General features: G+C 40.4%; 1 protein-coding gene across 1 annotated transcript; it reads left to right on the top strand.

The window, feature by feature from the left end:
* The first annotated feature begins 5,857 nt into the window (after positions 1–5,857).
* slc10a2 (solute carrier family 10 member 2) lies at positions 5,858–11,432 on the top strand. Its single transcript, XM_050048353.1, has 6 exons — positions 5,858–6,382; positions 6,521–6,639; positions 6,859–6,947; positions 7,097–7,272; positions 8,080–8,237; positions 9,292–11,432. The coding sequence occupies exons 1-6, from the start codon at positions 5,988–5,990 to the stop codon at positions 9,483–9,485; spliced, it is 1,131 nt and encodes a 376-aa protein (XP_049904310.1). The 5' UTR covers positions 5,858–5,987; the 3' UTR covers positions 9,486–11,432.
* The last annotated feature ends 1,147 nt before the right edge of the window (positions 11,433–12,579 follow it).

Below are 12,579 nucleotides of genomic sequence, written 5' to 3'. Positions count from 1 at the left end.
AGCACCATTTGATTTTATTGTATGTGACGTGACGATTTTCTATCCATGAGTTATTGTAAATCAACATTGTGATTTGGCCCATAACTTGGCATCAGGAGTGTCTATCAGGTAGGCCAGATATTTCCAAAGTCAACCAGTGACCTTCACCAGACACTTTGTACTGACAATCTTTTAGTCCACAAAGCTTCAACTTCTGTTTACAGTGTGCCATAGCACTTGGCTCAAACATAGAAATGTAATCGGATGGCATTTACCAAAAAATAGTGATTAAAAAATGCCTATCATATCCGTATCAGTCACTTAGTGTTTGCAGTTTGTATCTCTGACCCGGGTGTTTGCATCTCCAACAGTATGGCAGCTTGATCGCCACCCTCAAATGCCCATATGTGTGTGTGTGTGTGTGTGTGTGTGTGTGTGTGTGTGTGTGTGTGTGTGTGNAGCCCCCGGCGTAGCCTGACGTGCACCTCCCCAAAAATGTAACTACACGTCGAGGCGACGCAGATCCAGCGCAGACCGAGAGGGCTGTGATTGGTTTGCTTGGTAGCAACGCATTTCCGGTTCGGTATTTCCAGATTACGCCATCTTTAAACATCTTCTGTTGCGATGTAGATGTTGCAGTATTAAGGCCCATTTACGCCAGGGCCACACCGCCCACGGAAGCGCCGCGAATAGCCTCGAAGCGCCGAGAAGTGAAGGCAGTTTCCTTTCGGCGCCCATGTTAACCGACTGTGTCATCCACACTGGCTGCGCCGGGAAGCTCCGTGGCAGGCTCTCGATTTGCAGCAATCAGTTCAGCGTCTGGTCTATTTTCTGCGCGAGCCGCAAGCGAATGTGTCAAGCCAGGCAGTGAAAAACAACAGCTGGGAGCAGAATCGCTTGTCAACGGCGTGGAGAAATGCGCCCTGGCATTATGTTCAACGTTCAATACAGATATGGATACGGACGGAGCCGTCTGTCCATGCTCCGCGTTCATTTCTCTGTGACCGGAAAAGCCGGAAGATAAACAAATTATCAACTAGAGACGACGATAACCCTTCAGGAAAGGAACGCAGCCTCCTACTGCTCTGGCGGTGAATTGCACCGCGACGAAATGGAGTGACGGAGAAGTTCGAAGGGTTCACGACGGCGTCACGGCAACGACGTAGGTACGTCGTAGGTACGCCGCAGGACCATAAATCAGGCTTTAGAGCTTAGTTCGGGCCCAAAAAATTCAGCCCGACCCAGCCCGAGCCCGTGCACGTTATGTCCGGGACTGGCCCGGCCCGTCCAATTAACTGTAATTATGGGCCCGAGCCCGATTTAAACCCGACATTTTTCAATAAGTTGGCTGTTATAATTAACGCTAAGGACACACTGAGCGCGTTAGTGCTGCGGAAGTCCTGCGAGTGTAGGCGCTTGACTGTCCACACAGGCAGCACATTTCTCCTGCGCTCTCCGCACTGGTTAAACATCGACTCCACTCGTCTGTTCCCGTCAGTACTCGTTTTTTCACTTCAACAGGTAATTTTAAACATGGGTAAGTCCATATTTTAATCGTTTTTTATAACGTAATAAGTTAATGACAATTTGTCATTGTCACGGAAAGCCGCTGTCCCTCCCACGTATCTCTACCACCCCCCCCCCCTGTCTGTATGCTGTGAGACTCAACTTGAGACTTGAAATCAAAAATGCTGAGGAGACCTGACACAATAATACTGAAAAATGCTGCAATGAATGTATTATGTATTGGGGAATGCTGCCAAATTGTCATGAATAATTACTACTTAATGGAGATCTATGCAACAAGCTGCTGCTGTTACCAGACTAAAGAACCCTCTAATTAAATTTCCAGTTACCCTACATGAATTAGTAGATCAGTAATTTTTTTTATCCAAGAATTCCTATTATTCCTATTAGTAATGTACCGTCATTTTATTAATATAATATTATAAATATCATAATAATAGTGTTATGGATGTGTTTTACTTTTCAATTGCACTGGTTAGACTATCATAAATAATGGATGGTTGATTTCATTCTGTTTTAAACCAGATGACAAAGAGTGCAGCTGCCACTGTGAGGAATTTGTGATAAAAAAGAATATCTAAAAAAAATGTGTTTGGAAGATCCTTCATCGTAATGACATTCTTAGCTGCTGAAAAGATGTTAAAAATAACTGTAACATACATGTCATCTGTGCATAATACTTAATACGTCTTGTAAACACAGCCAGGTCCTTCTGCTTCATATCATGCTGAATTTTATGTGGTGGAAAATGATTGACACACTGTAATACAACACAGTCATGGTGTTTCCTTTTCCTACTGACAGACAGTTGACCTTCTGAAGAAAAATAATTCATTTTAGTGCAGAGTTTTGACTTTTGTTGAAACTTGACCACATATAGGCTACAATTGGTCAGACTTCTCTGTTTACCCATAGTCACAAGGACCTGAGTAAAAACTTTTTTATTGTTTCCACACTCTGATGTGTTGTTGTAAAGTGCCTATAAAACATTTTCACTGCAACTTGGATCTTTTAATGTGTTACTGTTTTACAACGTTGAATCAGGGTGGATATATAATTTAAAGATATGAGTTTTTGACACTAAAAAGACTTACAACACAACAACTGATATGAGTTGAGGGTAAAAATATATAAAGTACAAAACAATAACTGACTGCATAAGTGTTTATATTATATCAAAAAATATCATATTATAACAGAATTAACTCTATCAGTAATTACAGCTGTGAGGCCGTGTGTAGGTCTAGCCCATTTCAGTTTTTGCACACTTGGACAATGTAGTTTTGAGCTTTTTTTTCCACAACATTGATAACAGCAAATTTTACCACCCATTCTGAACGGAATTGAAGTCTGGACTCGGCCTTGCCCATTCCAGGACATTAGCATTGTTTTTCAGTAAGACTTGTGCAGACTGGTGAATCACCTGTGTGGCATTTGCTATATAGTGTCTTCAATGTTAGGGTTGCCACTGAACCCTGTGAGTCAGTCAGGGTCTCTCACACACATGGTGTTTTTGCATATTTCAAACTGTTAAATGATTGACCTTTTTTTATGAGGGACATTTAGTATCTTGGGCATTGTTCTGTATCCTTCCCATAATCAAGGAAAAGATAAAAGAGGGAAATGTAGTGGTCCAATGACAGCGATCGAGGAGCCAGACTTTGGTGCCAATTCTACTGGAGTCAATGGGGCAAGCCCAGCAAATCACACCATAACTCATTCTATCCATGTTGTTTTAGCTTTACTGAAAAATACTTCCACCAGATAAAAAGAAATTATGTTTAAATATTTAGATATAGATTAATAATAACTGATGATTTCATTAACATGATTTCACTGACCAGGCTGAAATTATAACCAAATCAATTCTTCACAGCTCTGATCCTTGTTCTTGCTGGACTCAATGATATGGCCTTTCAGTGTGGTAAATATCTGCAAAACTAGGATTTGACTATGCTGATACCTTTCAGTTTGCTACAGTGATTTACATTCAGACTAACGTTAGTCATCTAACATTAATTAGCTAGCACACATATACTGTAAGTCATGACACCGCAGCACTCTGTAAGTTTCTTGTATACCTTCACCAGAATTATTGCATACTAACATTTATGGATCAGATTCATGTGTGGCGACTCAACAGAGAAAATTGGTGGCTAAAGTTAGCTACACAAAGTGCAAATGCAAACTTTGTTCATTGACAAACAAAGTAGCTAGTACTCTTAAGTGATTGTAAAGGTAACAATTTGACAATCAGCACCACCTCCTTACAATAATAGGAAACATGACCAAATGTTAACCCTCCTGAATATTATTATATATCACTATCAGTTTAAAGTTTGATTAGTTATGGATAATCAATATATGTAGCCTACAATAGCTTTCTTGGACACAATAGGGATTTGAGTTAATTTACTGTAAAACTAAAAAAGAAAAAAAAAAGAAAAAAAAACCCAGTCCCTTTTATGCCTGGTGTGGCTACACATTTTAACAAATAAATGCCTGTCTTGATTAGAAGCCTGATCTGGTTGCCAAGCAGATTTTTTAAGAAGTTCTTCAGATGTATAAAAGCGGGTTGTTGGCTACCTCAGATTATGTGTCCATTCTTCGATTACCCTGTAAATTATTCATATTCCTTTAGCTCATAGGTGTCTTCAGATCAAAAGAATCAAAAGATATTTTAATAAAAATGAATCCAAATCGGGTGGCACAGTGGTGTGGTGGTTAGGACTGTCGCCTCACAGCAAGAGGGTTCCTGGTTCGATCCTGGGTGTGGGAGTCCTTTTGTGTGGAGTTTGCATATTCTCCCTGTGTCAGCATGGGTTCTCTCTGGGTACTCCGGCTCCCTCCCACAGTCCAAAGACATGCAGATTGGGGATAGGTTAATTGGTGACTCTAAATTGTCCGTAGGTGTGAATGTGAGTGTGAATGGTTGTTTGTCTCTATGTGTCAGCCCTGCGATAGTCTGGCGACCTGTCCAGGGTGTACCCTGCCTCTCGGCCAATGTCAGCTGGGATAGGCTCCAGCCCCCCCCGCGACCCTCAAGAGGATAAGCGGTTAGAAAATGGATGGATAGATGAATCCAAATTGTGAGTATTGTTTTAACAGGATAAAGTGGTGTTGTGTTGGTATGCCGGGTGCCATAATCCTCGAGTACTGTAACTCCATCAGAGTCTGTCGGAGCTAGAGCAGATGAATGGTTCATGATTGATATATGACCTCAGCCTGATATACAAGTAATATTCATACTGGTGTAAATAAACATTTTGATTGTGTTTTGCATCTTTGCTGAGCAACAGTTTTATGTAAAAGGAATAAAAGGCCTGTCCCAAATATAGGCCTGTTGATTTCACTGATTTAAGCAAATAATGGCCTGGGCTATTAATTGAAGATTTTTTGGTATATGCAGTTGCTGGACAGAGCCATGAATGGTTTGGAGGCCAATAACAAAGAAAATAAATGCACACGTTTATATAAAAAAACATCAGTCAACATCACATAATGTATGTTTTTTAATCAAAAGTTATAAATCAGATTTTTTTTCAGTTAGAGCAGAAACATTAAAGATATGATGAGATATAGTGTGATTTGCTGTGCTCGCTCCATTGACTCCAATCAAACTGACACCAAAGTCTGGCTCCATGAACACTGTCATTAACATCATGACCTTTCCCTCTTCTAGATTTTCCTTGCCCATAATTTCTATTTTTCTATAACCACATTAAAAAATGTTTTGTAATGGTCCTTAAACTTTCAAGAGAAAAATGACAAACCAGCTATTGTGTTTGGGTAAACTTTAACAATCGTTTATTTTGTGCTCCACATTTGACATTAAACATAGATCAATTGTAAAGACTTGGTTTTAGACTTTTTTTTTCTATAAAACAATGTCAGTTAATCTTTATTACAACCCTGGTGTGATTAAAAGTTAATATATTCCTTATTAAAAAGAGAGGGCAAGGGGGGTCATTTTCATGGGCACTGTGCAAAGAATGCCTTGTCCGTACATGGAGTGCCCTGTTACTGAGAAGAACAAGCATCTTCCCTCTTTACTGGCACTGGCGGATGATGATACTGCATAGCGTAGCCGTCTAATAAAGTTTTAAAAGACCAAAGGGCACTAAAGGTTGGTGCATGATGCAATCACATTTTACATTTCAGGATAATTCTCTTTTTATATGCAGGTGCTTCTGAACACTGACCCCATAAAAACATTAAGTATTGGTTAATTTTTGATTTTTTTCCCTACTGATTTCCCCTCCCCGTTGTATTCGGCTGTAGCAGGGTAGGCATAAAGAGCAGTGAGCTGGATGGTTCTTGTCACTATCACCATCATCTTCTTGGATATCGGAGGAGGGAGAAACTGGAGTAGTCTCGTGGAATCTAAGCATTGCAAGCTCTGAGGGAATTCTCATCTAGTCTTCTCTTTTCAGATTGAGAGCCTTTGATTATCCTCTTCTTCTCCCGTTACATATTCTGCAATGTCTATATCTGAGACGACGACTGCAGTGCCTACTGCCTGCAACTCTCATTCCACAGTGTGTTCAGGCGCAAACTGCTTGTTTCACAGTAACTTCAATCAAACACTGAGCCTGGTGATGAGCATAGTGCTTACTGTAATGCTTGCCATGGTCATGTTTGCAATGGGCTGCACTGTGGATGCCAAAAAGCTGTGGGGCCACATCAGGAGACCCTGGGGCATCTTCATCGGCTTCCTCTGCCAGTTTGGCATCATGCCTTTCACAGCCTTTGCCTTGTCACTGGCCTTCAATGTGCTGCCTGTGCAGGCAGTTGTCGTCATCATTATGGGCTGCTGTCCTGGAGGCTCCAACTCTAACATTATCTGCTACTGGCTGGATGGAGACATGGACCTAAGGTAAGAAACCAGCTGGGGTGGACCTGGTATACCCATACATATATATATACATATTTATATGTGTGTGTGTGTGTGTGTGTGTGTGTGTGTGTGTGTGTGTGTTTGATAAACACACTGTCCATATTCTCCCTTCCTTAGCATCAGTATGACAACCTGCTCCTCTATCTTGGCCCTGGGGATGATGCCTCTCTGTCTGTTCATTTACACGTCCACCTGGACTTCCAGCGACACCATCAAGATCCCATATGACAGTATTGGTAAGTAGGCAACTCATGGTCGAATACTAACCCATAAAGCTAAATTCATATTCTTTTTTTTCATTTTGCTTTCTAAGGCATATATGGTTTATTATAAGGGGTTCCACGCCTATTGTTTTAATATGCTGTTCAGTCAGTTTGTAGTTTTGTGCCAAAGCACTGCACAGGTTTATTATAATCCTATAATTAACTAATGAAATAAAATATGTGTATCCACAGGTATTACTCTAGTGTCCATTCTCATCCCAATTGCCCTGGGAATGTATGTTAAAAACAAACGGCCCCTGTGGGCAAAAAAGATCCTCAAGGTAGGAATCCATGTGAATGTTTCATGCAAAGAGTGACATCTAAGCCTTACTTCTATATTTTTTGATATTTGATCAAGGGATTGTTGTGACACTTACATTTTGCATGGCTTAATCTAATGAAAAAAATTCTGTGTGTCTGCTGTGCACAGGTAGGGTCCATTGCAGGCATTGCTCTCATTATCATCATAGCTGTAGTTGGAGGAGTTCTCTACCAGTCCTCCTGGACCATTTCTCCCGCCCTGTGGATTATTGGAACTGTCTACCCCTTCATTGGCTTCAGCCTGGGGTTCATCTTGGCCCGCATTGCAGGTCAACCCTGGTACAGGTAGGGTGGTAAAACCCTCCGACTAATGTGACACTTAACTGATGATAGCTTGAATCATGATGTCATAGGTCATGAGAGAACACACCATTTTAGGCACTTTACAGGTATGGAACTTTATGAAACTCCTCCTAGCGGATTCGACAGATCCATCTCAAAATTGGGCAGCAGAAGACCTTCACAATGCCAAATCATAAAGCTTTTGTGTTTTCAGTAAAGGCACCCCCGGGGCAGCGTGGTGAATTTCATTGTTTCTACATGACACAGAAAGCTATTGTAACTGCCCAAAATTTCACATGCTGAACAAAAGTCCAGGCTTGCAGGCATCTACTTGCCCCTACAGACTCATGGTCATAGCGCCACCAACTGATGACAAATCAGAAAGACTGATTTACATGAAATTTATGTGGTGTGGTCTACACATCATCTACAGCAACATGATGTGTAATTAGTTATCTTGCGCTAAATAGTAGATACACAGTTGTTATACAACTTGCAGAAAATAGCTTCCAGCACCATACACTCAAAGCCAGGAATTCCATCTAACTTCTGCACGCAGCATCCAATATTCATGAAAATGCACAACGATATCGACTAGCGTCCTGCCAGAACCCCTGACGTGTGCAAATGTGCAAGAGCCCTTTCATTGTTGCTTGCAGCTTTAAATCTTTTTCTTTTTTGATACTGACAAAGGTATATTGTAGTTTAATTCAGTTTTATACATCATTAAACCACTACTGCACCACCAAACACATATACTAATAAATGTACCTACTTATATGGTTGGTAATCATTTCCTGTTTTGCTCAGGTGTCGAACCATCGCATTGGAGACAGGTTTCCAGAACGCCCAGCTGTGCAGCACCATTGTCCAGCTGTCCTTCGGCCCTGCTGAGCTGGAGATCATGTTTGCATTCCCCCTCATCTACAGCATTTTCCAGCTGTTGATGGCAATGATGTCTGTGGGAGGTGAGTTTAGTAGGCAGATGCATACACAGTTAAGCATAGTAGTTAAGTAGCATTTTGGTGACAGCTGTCTCACCCCTCCATAAAGCTACAGTTGAACAAAGTCTCTGGGTGTCAGTGGAGCGTTTAGGGCAGGGTTATACTAGAAAAGAAGTGGTTCATATGTGTTGTTCAGCCACATTAGATGTGCTACTTTAATCCCCTTGCCTTTTCAATTATCCCTGCTACTTCATCCCTCAACTTTGACAAGTTCTGTAACTCAAGGATTTTTCAGATTCTGTTTCCTGTACATAAAGTAATGATCCAAGGGTCACAATGAATATGGTGATGTCGCCATTGTGTTACAGAACATACTTAAAATGGACATATGTGGTCAGATTGAAATCTGTCCCCCCTTTATTTCCTTGAAAAAAGAGAGGGGGCATGTTTTTCTTTGGTTGGAAGTTGTTCCAACTTGTTTCATCTCTGAAAATGTTTGGTCTTTGATACATAAAAGTGCAATCTACGTCAATATAACTGCAAGGAAAAAGGATACAAGCAGCCGAGAAGGAGGGATGCTACTTGGCTGCATTCAGGTCAAGGACAATGATCAAAGTTAATGACAATACAGTATGTGGTAAGAAGTAAGGTAGAGGTAATTTGTGCCTTGGGGAATGTCGTTGTTAGTCCCTTGCCATAGCTGCTAGTGACCCAGCCCGGGCTATTTCCTGTACTTCCTGCTTTTTGTCACAGCACACAAGTAAGCAAAGCTGGGTCATTTCACAACCAAATAAATTCACACAGTCCTCTTTCTGAAGCAAACTTTGGTCTGTATACATCTTGATGGCTGTATAACCTCAACAAACATGGACCAGTGCCTTCAACTGTTGTATTATTCACCATCTCTTTAAAGATTTTCTAGTTTTCCCAAACAAATAACTTGTAGAACAAGAGCAGGACAAGTCCTAGATGATAGTTCAGAGAAAAGGCTTATTCACTGAAGCCCAGTGTTTTTCGAAAGATGCATGTCAAGATGACTGATCAGTGTTTGTGAATCCATGTTCTTCTTCCTCCATAGCCTACCAGGGATATAAAAGGTGTTTTCACCATGGTTCATCTGATGAAGACAGTGAGGCTCCATCCCTGGAAACTGGTGATGGTGAATCAGAAAAAAAGATGGGACATGCTGTGGAAAATAGTGCCTTTGAGTTTGATCACAATGGCAGCAGCGAAGAGAAGGGTATAGATGTCAAAAGGAACACCCAGTTGTGAGGTTACAGGCCTGTAAATCACAGACTCTGGACTATCAGTGTGAACATCCAGGGCCACAGCATAACTGAAGCTCAACTCAACACTGTGAACACACATTGCACTCTGCAGGCCGGAGGTGTGCACTGCAGCTCCTGTTGTCATCAGCTTTGGAAAATCTTTTACAAGTACAGGGATGTCTTCCCTAGTAAAACCAACAGATAACTTCATGGGGGGGGGGGGGGGGGGGGGAGTGACTAACACAATGCAAGATATTACATTGAATTTTACTGTATAATATATTAGTCCCTCCTTTCCCGTAATTTATTCATATATTATCATTTGAAACAACTTTTTACAGCATTTACTTGTGTTTTCTTTACATGTCTTTTCAATAATTCAGACTGAATATTTAACATTGATTATGAGGATTAACCATATGCAGATAAATGGTAAAATGTATTGATGAATATAAATATATCATGTTTCTACTGTGTGACATTCATAATTTATCTGATGAGACAAAGTTGTGTCAAATGACGAGAATTATGTGCACTTTTGAGAGCCAGTATTTTACAGTTTTCAAACGCATAGATAGACAGTCGGATCTCATAAAATACACATGGATATTAAGTTTTAGTGCACACTTGGTGGTTGCCATGAAATGTGTTAAAATTATGTGCTGGCATCATGAAAACAATGGTGATACAAAGTCAATGAGGATTTTTTGTCAAGGTAAACACACAAATTAAGTATAAAGAGTGAGAAAGTCAACGTAGGGTTGATAGGTCAAACAAACACGGAGTTTTAACCAGGAGACTGCTGTTTGTGTCCTGCAAGATGCCAATGGGGGGTCGTAAATGTGCACAACAATGTACCACTTAGTTTATGAGTTGTAACTATTTGAAATTTTCACACTTAAATTTCAATACCAGGGAAAGCCAACAACCAAATTTCATACGGAGGTGAGCCAGGACAAACCTGACACACCCTGCAATGTTTAAGAACGCACCGCTTACTTTCCAAAATGCTACAATTTTTTTTTTTTAAGACATTTTTTTGGGCATTTTTAAGCCCTTAATTGATAGGACAGACGAGCGTAAAGGGGGAAGAGAGAGAGGGAGTGACACGCAGCAAAGGGCCACAGGCCGGAGCCGAACACGGGCCGCCGCGGCAACAGCCCTGCACATGGGGCGCCCGCCCCACCACCAAGCCACTGACGCCCCAAAATACTGCAATTTTTGTCACTTTTAAAAGTGGTTCTCATCCCCTTAATCCCTAACCCTTAAACCAAGTGTTTTTCTTCTAACCAATCTAACCAACTGTTGTTTCACAGTTCAGCTGGTCATAACAGACTTTGCATTAGCATTGTTTCGTGCCCTCCACCATGTAATGCATTGTTAAGTGGTTGTGCCCTTTTCATGTATTTCTGTGAAACTTGTGTTGCCACAGAGTAAAAGGTATTTAGTCCTTAGTCTCCATTCATATGTAGCAGATGAAATCAGTGGTAACTACCGACAGGCTTCAGCACATAGGCCCTGATGCAAACTTCCGTTCGGGTTCTCTGCTCTTTCAGTTTCTTTCAGTGCTTCTATGCCTTATTCATGATAGTCAATAAAGAGAAGTCAGGGTTGGATAGCGCACAGCTGATTTTTGACATTTTAAGAAACATGAGCTTGTGGTTTTACATATCTGTCCAAACTGATGAAACAGGGATATACAGTAATCCCAGTATATTTATGAGACATATTCACACATCAGTTATTTCTCAGTCTTCTGTACTGTGCAAATGTGCATAAACAAAATATTTTGCTCTCATATTTACCACTATGTTTAAGAGATGTGCCTTCTGAAATTACGTTTTACCAAAAAGCTTACTTACATTTTTATTGTCTATTTGTAACAATTGTTGTTTTGATGTGATAATGAGTACTAGTATTCAACTCAATAAACATATTAATATTTCTTAAATTTATGTTGTTTGTGTTCATTTAATGTAGAATAAATAATAAGGAACATATAAGGATTTTTAGCATGAGAAAATTTTAATTACTCAAATGATAGTGACCCTGATGACCATAAAATTTTTAACATTTACAGGCTTACAGGCCACACAGTCCCAATTTGAAACATGCTGCTTTCCGGTCATAAAATAATAACATTTAGTTCCTAAAGTTGTGCAAAGTCTAAGCTGTGACAGCAAAAGTATGTCCACAGTCACAAAACTATATAAAATTGCTGTCATTGTGATAATAAACGTGTTCAGCTGGAAAAAAAAAAAAAAATTGACGGTGTCAGTGACCTAACAGCTGAGCTAAAGATAGAGTGTGCTCCACCAACACCCTCCCCTCCACATACTTGCCCCTCCTCCTCAGTACACTATAGCTGCCTTCACGTACTGATGGAAGTACTGGGAATTCTTACACGTCCATGTGACCACGACAACAAAAGACAAAAAAATAAATATTTCTCCCCATTTTCATACTACAATGACTATGGTGCAAACTGTTTGTACTGAGAAAAAAATAATAAACGCAACACTTTTGTTTTTGCTCCCATTTTTCATCCACCTGACCGTTGTGACATAGCAAGCTGCTGATTTCAACCAGATTTTAACAGCATCATTACATAAAATGGCATCGTGCCAGTCAGCGCACCAATGGTAATCTGTGGCTTTGTGTTGTGTGATCAAACTGCACATTGAAGAGTGGCCTTTTACTGTGACAATCTCAAGACACACCTATATATATGTATAGTAATGATGGTGTTTAATCAGCATTGATATGCAACACCTGTCAGGTGGATGGATTATCTTGGAAAAGGTTCACACAAATACAGATTTGAACAAATCTGTGACCAAAATTTGAGAGATATATGTTTTATTTAGTGCATAAAAATGTCTTAGATCTTTAAAGAGGCAACAGATAGGATTCGTTTTTTTTTTAGCTTGATGCCACCTAGCGTCAGTGGTGTTGCGTCGCACTGTCGCAACGACCAAATTGACCGTGGGGATCAGAGATAATCAATAAAATGTAGGCTGTAAAGCCACCAGTATACCTCTATGTATATGTAGAATGACAAGGTGTGTGGACACCCCACTAAATAAATGAGTAAAGAG

Source organism: Epinephelus moara, chromosome 7 (genome assembly GCF_006386435.1).
Source record: "Epinephelus moara isolate mb chromosome 7, YSFRI_EMoa_1.0, whole genome shotgun sequence".
NCBI lineage: Eukaryota > Metazoa > Chordata > Actinopteri > Perciformes > Serranidae > Epinephelus > Epinephelus moara.
Note: the sequence above shows the minus strand (reverse complement) of the source record. Positions and strands in the feature narration are given on the sequence as shown.